Here is a 14,048-nt window from a genome sequence, read left to right as displayed (position 1 = left end):
TCTTTGCCAATCTTGCCTTTCTTTCCATCTCCTTATTTCTCTTTCAGTACCTAAATTGACTTTAACCCACCCATCATACTAACACAACTGACCACTCTAGGTCACCCACCCAAGTCCAGCTCCCCCTCCCACGCCAGCTCCCCCTCTCACGCCAGCCCCCCTTCCCCCTCCCGGCACCCCCCCCACACCAGCTCCCCCTTAGTCGGATACTCTTTATTGTGAAATGCTCTCAGACACGTTCCTACACGATCATTATCCGAGCTATTGTGATTTGAAACTTGTACTTTCACATGTCTTATCCTTTCTGTGTTTTATTAATGAGAAAGGTGATGCTTTGAAGTTTTTCAGTTGTACATTTTTGCTGCCAATTGAAAAATTGGAACTTAAAAAAAAAAATGTTTTCCCCAGAAGCCTGTGAATTGTTTAAGGCTAGTGATCACGCATGACTAAACCTTCAAAAGAGTTACAGAAATCTATGGCCATGTGCTCCGGCATGTCTGCACTTTTTAGAAATGTTTGTATTGGATTTTCATATTTTATATTCAACAATTCATAACTTACAAATTACAAAACGGCGCCAAAAAGGAAAGTTAAAACCGAAACCAACACATATATTTACAAGCAAGTGTCTTCCGTCCCACTATGGCCGTGACTCGCCCCCCCCGCTTTAGTTAGCATACATAGTTACAATCCTCACTATGGCCGGAACACTTATTTACCAGTGTCTATTTACAGTTTGGTTTGGACTTGCTGTTTTCCCTCGAACCAATCAACTGCAGCTTTGTCCCATGTCCCTTGAGTCCTTTGTCCCCTGGCTCATTCGTGTCTTCTTCTCCTCCCCCCACATCCCCACTTACTCTACTGGTTGCTGGCTGTGATATAGGTCTTGAAACAACTTGGTGAACGGCTCCTACGCCCAGTGGAAGCCTTCTTCCGACCCCCGGATGACACATTTTATTTTTTCCAGCCCGAGAAATTCCACCAGGTCGGACAGCCAATCTGCAGGCTTGGTTGGTGCTGCCCATCGCCAGCCAAGCAGGATTCTCCGGTGGGCTATCAGGGAGGCTAGACGCTGACCCCCCTCCCTCCACATGAAGAGTTCTGAATGATCTGACACCTCGAAGACCGCCACTTTTGGGCATGGTTCCACCCTCACTCTCCACAACCCTGGACATTGCCTCAAAGAAGGTCATCCAGAACAATAAGTCTAGAGCACGTCCAGAACATGAGGGTGTGGTTGGCCGGGCCTCTCTGGCACTGTTCACGTTTGTCTAAATGCATTGTTAGCATTCATGTCGCGAGGAGTACAAGAGTAGGGATGTACTGTTGATGGTGTATAACATTTGGAATCCGACCCCATTTAGAATATCGTGAGCAGTTTTGGGCCCCGTATCTAAGGAAGGATGTGCTGGCCTTGGAGCGGGTCCAGAGGAGGTTCACAGAAAAGATCCCAGGAATGAAGGACTTGACATATGCGGAGTGGTTGAGGACTCTGGTGTTCTCCTCAATGGAGTTTTGAAAGATCTGGGGGGATCTCATTCAAACTTACAGAATACTGAAAGGCCTAGATAGAGTGAAAGTGGAGAGGATGTTTCCACGACTAGGAGGAACTAGAAACTGAGGCACAGCCTCAGTCTAAAGGGACGATCCTTCAAAACTGAGATGAGGAGGAATTTCTTCAGCCAGAGGGTGGTGAATCTGTGGAATCCTTTGCCGCAGAAGGCTGTGGAGGCCAAGTCACTGAGTGTCTTTAAGACAGAAATAGATTGATACTTGATTAATAAGGGGATCGGGGGTTATGGGGAGAAGGCAGGAGAATGGGGATGAGAAACATTTCTGCCACGATTGAATGGTGGAACAGACCCAATGGGCTGAATGGCCTAATTCTGTTCCTAAGTCTTATGGTCTTATGCTCCCCCACCTCTGGAATGAACCCACTCATTCAAGTTCTGGTTGGGTGCGTTCTGTGCACCCCTTTTGCTGTGTTAGGCTCAACCCTGCGCACGTGGAGCTTGAACCCCACTGAGCAGGGTTGGTGCAAGTATTGACAAGTGCTGCCCTGGCACGTTGGACCCTCCGGGGGGGTCAGAGAGCAAATGCCATTGCTCATGTGCCTCTCTACCATTGCCAGGATGCAGAGGGAGGGGTGGGCGCATTCTGTGAGTAAGGGGCTGACCTCTGAGCACTCCCCCGGTATAGGGATCCTATGTCTGGACTGACGCTCCTAGCCCTGGGCAACCCGAAGATCACACTTGGCATGGTGATCCCAGGCAGCCTTCTGTTTAAAATTGTCATCCTTGTCTGTGTACTGTTTAAACTTTGAAATGGTAGCACTGCAGCCTCACGGCGCCGAGGTCCCAGGTTCGATCCTGGCTCTGGGTCACTGTCCGTGTGGAGTTTGAACATTCTCCCTGTGTTTGCGTGGGTTTCGCCCCCACAACCCAAAGAGGTGCAAGGTAGGTGGATTGAACATGCTAAATTGCCCCTTAATTGGAAAAAAAATGAACTGGGTACTCTAAATTTATTTTTTAAAACTTTGAAATGGCCTGGCCACTCTGAACTGCTCTGCCTGACAGCTGATGAGCATATCAGACAGTTCTATGACGATCCAAGTTCTTTCCTCGAGTCGCAGGATCGCTGATCCTTGGGGCCAGATGGCGGCATCGTAAAACACTCCGGCGGTTACGACAGCGTCAACACTTAGCCCCAGGATCAGAGAATCCCGTCCCTGATTCGTGAGCCTCCTTCCGAATTCTCAGCCCTACACTTTTTAAATTGCGGCTTTTGTGAGGGCCACAAAGAATCCAGCACAAGTTTCAAGGATACAAAGAAATAACATTTATTTACAATAACATGTATATACAGCAGCAGCAACTTCGCTTGCTGCTTACTCCTTCCTGCTGGTTCCAAACTGGCCAGCTTTATTTATACGGGGAGTCTGCTAATGATTTCTCCCCCCCCCCCCCCCCCCCCAATTGGGGGTGCTCATACTCCCACAGGATTGTGGGATTGTCATTAGTCCCCAGCCAATGGTAAGCAGGCAGGTTATAACAGCGGCTTTTTCCAAGTGTCTGAGACTTCCTAGAAAGCCCACGACACTTGAAAAGCTTTGAAATGTTTTCCATTCATTCAATTTCACAGTGATTTAACTAACTTTTGATTGACAGCTTGATGGTTAAAACACAGCAGGCAGGAGATTTGTTTATTTATCTTTCCCTTCATGCTGAATGCATTTGAAGTACTCTCCAGTGATCCTAATCACAATGTTTATAAACATCCTCGTTCTGATTGACAGCCGCTAGCCACTTCAAAAATGCTGTGTGCTTTCACTCCCTCTTTTCTAACTGCAGAAAGCACCTAGCAGGCCACCCTCATGCGTGCATGGTGGGGGGGGTAGCTAGGCGGTGACCCATTATTCCCCTGGTTGGGGGGCGGGTGCCTGTCTCTGGACACTGGGATCTAGGCGCCTCTTCAAATTGGCAGCCCGAGACCGGTACGTGCGAGGAGACCGGTGGCTTGCGGCTATGCGTAATTTGGCACAGTAAAGGTTTGCGAATCCCACCTCTGCAAAGCTCCTAAAGCCAGCAGCACACGGTCCTGATTCTCCGCTGGCGGGAGCTCTTCGCTTTGAAACTGAAGAATCACTCCCGTTGTCTTTATCCATTTTGGGCATTTTAAACAAGAAAGAAAATGCCATGCCGGTAAAACAAAACAGTTGGTCGTTCCTGTATTCTGAAATTGGATTGTTGCTAATGATCAGGATGTTTCAGATTGCAAAAGCAATCCTTATTTCATTTCATTATCTCAAGCCTGGAGCTAACTAATGAAAAGGAATAATGATTTGCTCTGGTAGTTGTGTAGCTGTAGTGTATATTGGGCGACGTTTGTTCATAAGCAGCAAGGAAATGTATTTCACAGACTGTAATTATTAGTGGTAGCTGAATACCAAAATACTACTATTCCCAACTTGATCAATTTGAAAAATCTGTTGCTCCTGGCATTAGAGGAAGTCGGACTGAGTCCTGTGCTCAAGCCTTACTTTGATAGATTGGCAATGTATAATGGCAGATTTTGATACTGATGCTGGAGCATACCTGAAATGTAATTCATTCTGTTTCTCTCTGAATGCTGCCTATGTTCTGCTGATTATGATGATTCATTGCAAAACGAATACCTAAATGATTCCCCCCCTCTCCTTTATGAACGAACCACCGCTTCAGTTAATAGCACAAAGGCGGCTGGAAATGTACGAGAATTGTGAATTGGATGGATTATTTATTCACGGAGCAGCTTGTTCAGTTACCATTTGTGCCCGTTCGTGTCTGTTCCTGGTGAGGAGCAGCTTCTGCTACCTTGCATATCTGTCCGGAATTTTATATACAGACCTGTGATCCTTAGCACTGGCTGAGAGCTCTGCTTTCTCTAACAATGCATGAGCAATTTGGAAAGTGACCAAAATGGTGTTTCTCCTCTGATGAAGGGAATGAAAAAATTAAATATTGCGTAATTTCTTTTGGAAAAAAATCTTGGGCTGGTACATTGCATTTTGTTGCACGGTAATACGCTGTCCTGTGCACTTGAGATTGTGGGTGGGGTTCTCTGGCCGTGCCCACCCACCGACCGAAGTTCCCATCCCAGGTCAACGGACCTTTTACATGGTCCCCGTCCCATCCGGCGCGGCCGAAGAATCCAGCCCTGCATGCTTTCTATCTATTTTTTTATTTTGTAATTGTATAAGGTAGTGACTTAGTGTAAAAGTATAGTCGTACAGCTGGTGCAATAGCTCCAAATTCTCCAGGATATTAAAGTACCGATCTGTTGCAGGCTCCTTGTAAATATTACCATACAAAGAAAGCTGTCAAGTAATTAATGAAGTGATGAGCTGATCGTAAGTAGTTTTTCATAAAACTGATGCTGTGTTTTAAAGAGCTGAGTTTATTTGGATATGAGAGAACTTGTCAGCCAATAGACGAAACTGCTGTCAGCAAGCTGGATTGCAATGGGGTGGGAATCGAGGACGGGAGTTGGCCCTGGTTCCTGCTTACTGATGACAATCAAACAAAAGGCTTGCTGGAGTGCAGGCTTGCATTTATATAGCACAGTTCACATCTTCAGGATGTCCCGTAGTGCTGCACAGCTGAAGAATTGAGGTGTCATCACTGTTGTTCTGTAGGCAAACATGACGGCGGTGAGGTAAACGATGATTTGAACTATTTTTGAGGTCATGATGTGTCGATGCTGCCGTTGGACTGGGGTGAGCACAGTAAGAAGTCTTACAACACCAGGTTAAAGTCCAACAGGTTTGTTTCAAATCACTAGCTTTCAGAGCACTGCTCCTTCCTCAGGTGAATGAAGATGTACGTTCCAGAAACATATATATAGACAAAGTCAAAGATGCAAGACCATGCTTTGACTGCGAGCATTTGCAGGTAATTACTTAATTACTGTAAGGACTTAATTACCTACAAATGCTCGCATTCAAAGCATTGTCTTGCATCTTTGACTTTGTCTATATATATGTTTCTGGAACATACCTCTTCATTCACCTGAGGAAGGGGCAGTGCTCCGAAAGCTAGTGATTTGAAACAAACCTGTTGGACTTTAACCTGGTGTTGTAAGACTTCTTACTATTTTTGAGGTGTTGACTGCGATATCAATGTTAGTCAGAACAAGAAGAACCGCCTTTATTTTCCTCAAATACTGCAGTACCACAATGTTTTACAAGTACCAGAACAGGTAGTTGTGAACAGTCAAGGTTTACTGACCCATCTGAAAGACGGCACTTATCTCAGTATTACACCAAAGTATCAACCCCGCAGTGGATCTTTAACCCCTCCTTTCTGACTCAGGTGCAAAAGAGTGCTACCAGTGGACCAAGCTGGCACCTCAGTAGTCTGCTGTACTTGGCACCTGGGCTCACTAATTAATAATGGCCACTAGCTTTAGGATGTTGAAGGGTGTGACCAGCACTATATCTCATGAGTTAAAGGGCCCGTGTAGATCACACGATGCTGTTGAAGAATTTCTCTCAATAGTCTAAAATTATCCTTCAATCAACATTTACAAAAATAGATTCACTAGCCACTTATTTCATTGCTGGTTGTGAGACCTAGATGTGTAGTGACTGGCCGCCATGTTTGCCTGCAAAACGCTTCAAAACTTATTAATTGATATCAGATAGGTAAGTTAGGATATCTGGAGGATGTGAATGTTGCTATATAAATGCAGGATGGTTCTTATTATTAAAAGCCTTCCATGAACACAGACCTGGCGTTCAGAAACCTTCCATCCTGTTATCAGTATTTATCGTCACACATTGTTGTATCAAGAATCAAATTTTCTATTCAATTTCCCCGTGTCAGCTGATGATGGTTGTAGACTCTGGGAAAAATGTAGCTTTGTGGAGTTAGTCTCTGAAGTCTCTTTCCCAACTCATTGCCATCTTACATGTCGAAAGCTTACATTCATCGCCTTCCGAAAGTGATACCAAGGGCAATTTACTGGTATCATAATTCAAAATAATACAAAGCTGCACCTTCTTTGCAAAGTTGACTTACGACTAACTTTTCCCCATTACAGAAGGTGGAAGGATTTAACCTCAGCATACCCATGCCAGGTCATCCGGTGGATTTTTCCGCGGTGACAATGCAACAGGCTCAGAAAGACGTTGAACAACTGGAGAAGCTCATTTGCGCACATGATGTAATCTTCCTACTGATGGATACTCGTGAGAGCCGCTGGCTTCCCACAGTCATTGCAGCCAGTCAGCGAAAGGTAACACTTCCTGGGTACAATATTGTTTGCGACTCAATTGCTTGTCTCTGAGCAGTGGCTCGGTGACGAGTTCTGCTGACGGTGAAAGAAGCAGTAATGAAAGATTGGAGATAAGTCTTTTGACATTGGGCAGATTGCTATTTTAACTGGCCAGTTTTCTGCTTTCATTTGCAAACTTAAAAATTAAAAAAATATACCCAGCTGTCACAAAAATACCACCCACTTAAATCCTGTGTTTCCCCTGTTCCATTTATGCTGAAGTTGCTGACTGACACGGGGCATGGTCCCGCAGTTTTTCACTACCTCACGCAAGGCTTCATGCTTGACTGAAATTAGTTACCATTGTCAGGCCGTTCCATTGTGGGAATGGTGTCGGAGCCAAGCTTTTTATTCTCTCCTCGCAAGGTTTGACACGCATTTTTGAGCAGGAGCCACTTATATGTACGGTGCGCAACTTGGAAAAGAACTTTGAGCTATGATAGTGTTCCCATGACATTGTTGCGCTTGTGTTTCTTGGTGGTAGAAGCCATGGGAGGGAAGCTGCTGTTGAAGTAACCTGGGTGAGTAGCTGCACTGCACTTTGTAGATCGTGCATTATTGTTGCCATAGTGCTGCAACTGTATCATGACTCCAGTGGCAAGAAACACCGACCGTGTGAGCTGCCCTGACCTGGATGTCAAACCATGACTGCTGTTGGTGCTGCATCCCTCCAGGCAGATGGTGAGCATTCCCTTTCATTCCTGACGTGGACCTTACAGGTGGTGAATAGGATTTTGAGGGGTTGAAATGTGAGGCACTCGTTACCGGGTAACCAGCCTCTCTCCTGTTGTCCCCAAAAGTGTTCTGTTCAGATTGATTTACGGACAGTGGTGGCCTCAAGGGAGTTGATGGTGAAGGGAAAGCAGTGGCATTGTGGTATTGTTGCTGGACTAGTAAAAACTCATCCAGTTCATTAATGTCCTTTTAGGAAAGGAAATCTGCCCTCCTTACCTGGTCTGGCCTACTTGTGACTTCAGGCCCACGGGATTGTGGTTGACTGCTAAATGCCCTCTGAATTGGCCTAGTAAGTCACTCAAACCGCTAAAAAGTATTAAAGTAATGGAACTGGACGGTCTATCCGGCATTGACCTCAGCACCAGAAACAACAGCACACTCAGCCCTGTCAACCCTGCAAAGTCCTTGCTAACACCTGGAGGCCTGTGCCAAAACTGAGAGAATTATTTCACAAACTAGTCCAGCAACAGACCAACATAGTCATACTCACAGAATCATACTTTACAGACAATGTCCTAGACTTCACCATCACCATCTTGACATCTGATGCATCTCGTCCATGGCAGTATCAGTAGAAGTCCTGTCTTCACATTATGGATGCCCTCCATCGTGTTGTGTGTCACTGTGCTAATTGAGATAGAACTAGAACAGATCTAGCAACTCCAAACTGGGCAATCGTGAGGGTCAGTGCGCCATGAGCAACAGCAGAATAATTGTACTCAACCGCAATCTGTAAACTCATGGTCTGGCATATCCCCTACTCTACCATTGCCACTAAACCAGGGGATCAACCCTGGTTCAACGAAATGTTCAGGACGACATGCCAGGAGCAGTATCAGGCATACCGGAAAATAAGATGTCAACCTGCTAAAGCTGCAACACAGGGCTACTTGATTGCCGGACTGCATAAGCAGCAAATGATAGACAGAGCTAAGCAATACCACAATCAATGGATCAGATCGATGCTCAGTAGTACTGCTCCATCCAGTCGTGAATGGTAATGGACAATTAAATAACTCCAGGGGGAGGAGGTTCCACAAATATCCGCATCCTCCATGATGGGGGAGCTCAGCATATCAATGCAGAAAGATAAGGCTGAAGCATTCGCTACAACCTTCAGCCAGAGTGCCGAGTGGATGATACATCTCCGCCTCCTCCAGAGGTCCCCAGCATCACAGATGCCAGTCTTCAGCCAATTCGATTTGCCCCAAGTGATATTAAGTAACAGCTGAAGTCACTGGATACTGCAAAGGCTATGGGCGTGGACAATATTCTGGCTGAGTACTGAGAACCTGCTCCAGAGCTTGCCGCACCCCTAGCTAAGCTGTTTCAGTACAGCTACAACATTGGCACCTACCCAGAAATGTGAAAGTTTGCCCAGGTATATCCTGTATACACACACAGCAGGAAAAATCCAACCGGACAATAACCACCGCACCGGTCTATTCTCAATCATCAGTAAAGTGTTGAAGGGTTCATTAATAGTACTATCAAGTGACACTTGGAGAGACTGCAAGGTTCTTGAGCAAATTTACATAGGAAGTTATAATATATTGGAGGTGTTGGCAGGCTTTAAAGTGGACACATATCCAGGTCCAGATGAATTGTGTTCAGGGTGCTGTGGGAGGCCAGGGAGACGATTGCAGGGGCTCTCAACCAAATTTTTAATTCCCCTCTGGCCACGGGGCAGGTGCCAGAGGACTGGAAAACATGTAGTTCCACTGTTTTAAGAAGGGTTGAATAGGGAACTAAAGACCAGTGAGTCTCAGGTCAGTGATTGGGAAACTAATGGAGAAAATTCTGAAGGAGAGAATCTATCTCCACTTGGAGAGGCAAGGTTTGATCAGGGATGGTCAGCATGGCTTTGTCAGAGGGGGGTCATGCCTAGCAAATATGATTGAATTTTTGGAGGAGGTAACCAGATATGTAGATGAGGGTGGTGCAGTTGATATGGTTTACATGGATTTCAGCAAAGCCTTTGACAAGGTCCCACATGAGAGACTTGTAAAGAAGGCAATGCACATGGGTTTCAGGGTGATTTGATAAGCCGGATTCAAAATTGGCATAGTTGTAGAAGACAGAGGGTGATGACAGACGGCTGCTTTAGTGACTGGAAACCAGTGTTCAGTGGCGTACCACAGGGATCTGTGCTGGGGCCCCTATTATTCATTTATATAAACAACAGAAATGACAATGTGGGGTGTAGGATCGGTAAGCTTACGGTGACACTAAGATTGGCCGGTGGTTAACAGTTAGGTTGAGTGTCTTCGGTTACTGGAAGATATAGGAAGGTCAGATGGCCAGATAAGTGGCAGATGGAATTAACCCTAAAAAGTGTGAGGTGATACACCTTGGAAGTATTCCATGAACAGCATGATACTCGGACGTTCTGAGGAATAAAGAGACCGTGGCGTGCTTGTCCATAGATCGCTGAAGGTGGAAGGGCAGGTTAATGAGGTGGTGAAAAAGGCATCTGGGACACTTGACTTTATCAATTGAGGCATAGATTACAAAAGCAGGGAGATCATGTTGGAGTTGTATAGAACTTTGATGAGGCCACAGCTGGAGTACTGTGTGCAATTATAGAAAGGATGTGATTGCACTGGAGGGGGTACAGAGGAGATTCACCAGGATGTTGCCTAGGGTGGAAGTTATGAAGAGAGGTTGGATAGCCTTGGGTTGGTTTTGTTGGAGCAGTGAAGACTGTGGGGGGGGGTGACCTGATTGAGATGTACAAGATTTATGAGGGCATGGACAGGGTGGATAGGGAGCAGCTGTTCCCCTTAGTTGGAGGGTCAGTCATGAGGGGACACAAGTTTAAGGTGACGGGCAGGAAGTTTAGGGGATGTGAGGGAAAACATTTTTACCCAGAGGATATGGACTGCATGGAAGGGCAGTAGAGACCGGTTGCCTCCCATTCTTTAAAAGTACCTAGATGAGCACTTGGGATGTCATAACATTCAAGGCTATGGACCAAATGCTGGTAAATGGGATTAGGTAGATAGGTCAGGTGTTTTTCACATGTCGGTGCAGATTCGATGAGCCAAAGAGTATCTTCTGCACTGTGTGATTCTGTGAATGACCTGCTAACTGATGCTCAGTTTGGGTTCCACCAGGGTCACTCAGCTCCTGGCCTCAGTACAGCCTTGGGTCGAATATAGACAAAAGAGCTGAACTCCAGAGATGAGGTGAGAGTGACTGCCGTTGACATCAAGGTTGTGTTTGATCGAGTGTGGAATCCAGAAGCCCTAGGAAAGCTGGAATGAAGGGAAAACTCTGCATGTTGGAGTCATTCCTGGCTCAAAGGAAGAAGATTGTGGTTGTTGGAGGTCAGTCATCTCAACTCCAGGACAACATTGCAGGAGTTCCTCAGGGTACTGTCCTAGGCCCAACCATCTTCAGACACTTCATCCATGACTTCCCTTCCATAATAAGATCAGAAGTGGGATGTTCACTGATGATTGCACAAGTTCAACACCATTCACGACTCCTCAGACAAATGCAGCAAGACCTGGACAATATCCAGGTTTGGGCTGACAAGTGTCAAGTAACATTCGTGCCACACAAGTGCCAGCCAATAACCATCTCCAAGAGAGAATCAGACCACCGCCCCATGACATCCAATGACATTACCATCACTGAAACCCCCGTTATCAACATCCTGCAGGTTACTATTGACCAGAAACTTGACTGGAATAGCCACGTAATATTGTGACTACAAGAGAAGGTTGGAGGCTAGAAACCTGCGGCGAGCAATTTACCTCCTGACTCCCCAAAACCTGTCCACAATCTGCAAGGTACAAGTCAGGAGTGTGATGGAATACTCTCCCCTTGCCTTGAGGAGGGCAGCTCCAACGACATTAAGAAACTCAACACCATCCAGGAAAAAGCAGCCCACTTGATTGACACCGCTTCCACAAACATTCAATCCCTTCACCACCGACACAGTAGCAGCCGTGTGTACCATCCACAAGATGCACTGCAGGAACTCACCAACGTTCCTTAGACAGCACCTTCCACACCCATGACCACTGCCATCTAGAAGAACACGGGCAGCAGATACCTGGGAACACCACCACCTGGAAATTCCCCTGCATGTTACTGCCATCCTGACTTGGAAATATATCGCCGTTCCTTTACTGTTGCTGGGTCAAAATCCTGGAACTCCCTAACAGCACTGTGGGTGTGCCTGCACCACTGGACTACAGTGATTCAAGAAAGCAACACATCACCTTCTCCAGCACAATTAGGAATGGGCAATAAAAGCTGGTCCAGCCAGTGAGGCCCACATCTCAAGAATTAGTTTAAAATATGTTCTTGCTGGTGGTGCTATTTACAATCCAGGGCTGATTGTTTTTTTGTTATTGCAGATGGTCATGCCTCTTGGTGTTCATGAGTGAGACCTGTGTTAGTAACTTGTCAATTCTTTCTTTTAGTGTTATTGTCCTCATCCATTAATTCAATAATGGAAATTCATCTTGCTTATAGATAAAGGTTTCTAGACATCAACTTTTGAGCTAATTCCAGGTGATAGTGTAGAAATGTTGAACATGATGTGAAGCTGGGACAGCGTAGACATAAGCCGACTGTTTCATGTAGTCGAGGATTTGAGAACAAAATTAAATGCAAGAGGTTGAGAGACGAGAACGTAAGAGGATCTTCATTCTGAGAGTTGGAAGGCTGTGAAATTCACTCCAGTGATTAATGGTTGAAGCACAACCATGTCAACACTGAAGATTAGATAGCTGAATGAAAAAAAAAAAGGGTTGAGAGAAAAATGGGATGAAAGATCGAGGAATAGGATGAACAAATTAGATCAGGATTTTGCTCATGTTTGTCAACTTTGGCCCAAACACACACAACCGACCACAGGAATGGGGGCCACCACACTAGCGGGAAAGCCAAAGCCAGGTACACAACCGAGGTGGGGTGGGGGGGGGGGGGGGGGGGTGGCTACAGTGCACCTTCTGCAGAGGAGAGAGTGCCTGGCAATGGGGGGGGGGGGGGGGGGGGGGGGGGGTGCACAACACCAATGGGGGACAGTAAACCGGGAATGGAGAGTTGGGGAGGGGAGGGGGGAATCATGGGAGAAGCATAGAGACAAGATTGGTAAAAACTCTAGGCTGGCTACAACAGGCCACACAATGGTACCGCAAGCAGCCACTTTGGAGGGTCCCTGAACAAAGGGAAACCCTGGAGTGTAGGGGCTCACCCACATGGTGTACACATAGTTAGCAGCCATGTTGGGTAACCCCTCGACAAGGGGAAACCCCGGAGCGCAGGGGCCCGACCTCATGGTGAGAACGGTGAATGTGGCCATTTTGGATGCCCCCTAACAAAGGGGACCCCCGGAGCGCAGGGGCGCATCCACAATGTAAGTATGGTTGATCCTGCAAGAGGGAGAGGGGGGGGGGGAACAAAAAAAAAACATTACCTGGAAGGTCAGGGGACTCGGCCCAGTGAAAAGATCCAGCGTCTTCGCCCACCTGAAAAGTATGAAAGTTGACATAGTCTTTCTCCAAGAGACGCATCTGAGAGAGGACCGACTGCTGGTAAGGAAGGGATGGGTGAGACAGATGTACCATTCCTACTACAGGATGAGAGCTAAGGGGTAGCCATACTGGTAAATAAGAGGACAATATTTACTGAGGTGAGAACGGTTACAGACCCTGGGGGACGGTATGTCATGATCAGCTGTGTCCTGGACGGGGCACCAGTGATCCTGGGAACATGTATGTGGCCAACTGGGATGACATGGAATTTATTGGGGGTTGGGGGGAAACAGTGAGGACCTCTAATATGGCAAAGGAACCCGGCACATTCATGGAGCAGATGGGGGCAGTGGACCAATGGAGGTTCACTCACCCAGAGGAGGAGGAGCTCTCCTTTTCCCAGGTACATAACCTATATACCTGGATCGACTTCTTTGTAGTGGGGAAATCCCATTACTATTCCAAGGATAGTAAGAGCGGAATACTCCTCGATCGTAATCTTCGACCACGCTCCACACTACGGAGGTGGATGTGTGGTTGGATACGGGCTGTGCCCACCGCCCCCCCCCCCCCCCCCCCCCCCCCCCCCCCCCCCCCAATGGAGGTTGGACATGGCCCTCCTGGCTGATGAGGCTTTCTGCAAGAAAATATCACAGGCCATAGACAAGTATATTACTAACAACTGGAGCGGGAAGTCTCGCCCTCCATGCTCTGGGAGACGTTGAAGGCTATGATCAGGGGTGAGATTAGTGCCTACAAAGCACAAAGGGATCGGGAAGAGAGGTAGACTGCCGATACTCCGAGGCCCCGACTGAGCTCCCGGCAGAGAAAAAAAGCTAGAAATGGAGTTTGACTGCTCTCCATGAGGAAAGCAGTGCACCAACACCGCCAAGGCACTGGGTACAAGTACAGAGACCAAGCCAGCTGCCTGCTGGCTCACCAGCTGAGAGAAACAGGCAGCCACGAGGGAAATAGCACAGATTAGGGACAGCAGAGCCTAACTAGTAG

General features: G+C 46.9%; 1 protein-coding gene across 1 annotated transcript in view; it reads left to right on the top strand.

Moving 5' to 3' along the window:
- atg7 (ATG7 autophagy related 7 homolog (S. cerevisiae)) overlaps nucleotides 1-14,048 on the top strand; it is a 190,483-nt gene that overhangs the window by 61,993 nt on the left and 114,442 nt on the right. Inside the window, exon 12 of the mRNA XM_072472593.1 lies at nucleotides 6,580-6,774. Within this exon, the coding sequence (XP_072328694.1) occupies nucleotides 6,580-6,774 (195 nt within the window). The remainder of the gene's footprint in view (nucleotides 1-6,579; nucleotides 6,775-14,048) is intronic.

The sequence above is a fragment of the Scyliorhinus torazame genome, chromosome 13 (genome assembly GCF_047496885.1).
Source record: "Scyliorhinus torazame isolate Kashiwa2021f chromosome 13, sScyTor2.1, whole genome shotgun sequence".
NCBI classification, from domain to species: domain Eukaryota; kingdom Metazoa; phylum Chordata; class Chondrichthyes; order Carcharhiniformes; family Scyliorhinidae; genus Scyliorhinus; species Scyliorhinus torazame.
The sequence above is the reverse complement of the archived record's forward strand: the minus strand, read 5'-3'. Positions and strand labels throughout refer to the sequence as shown.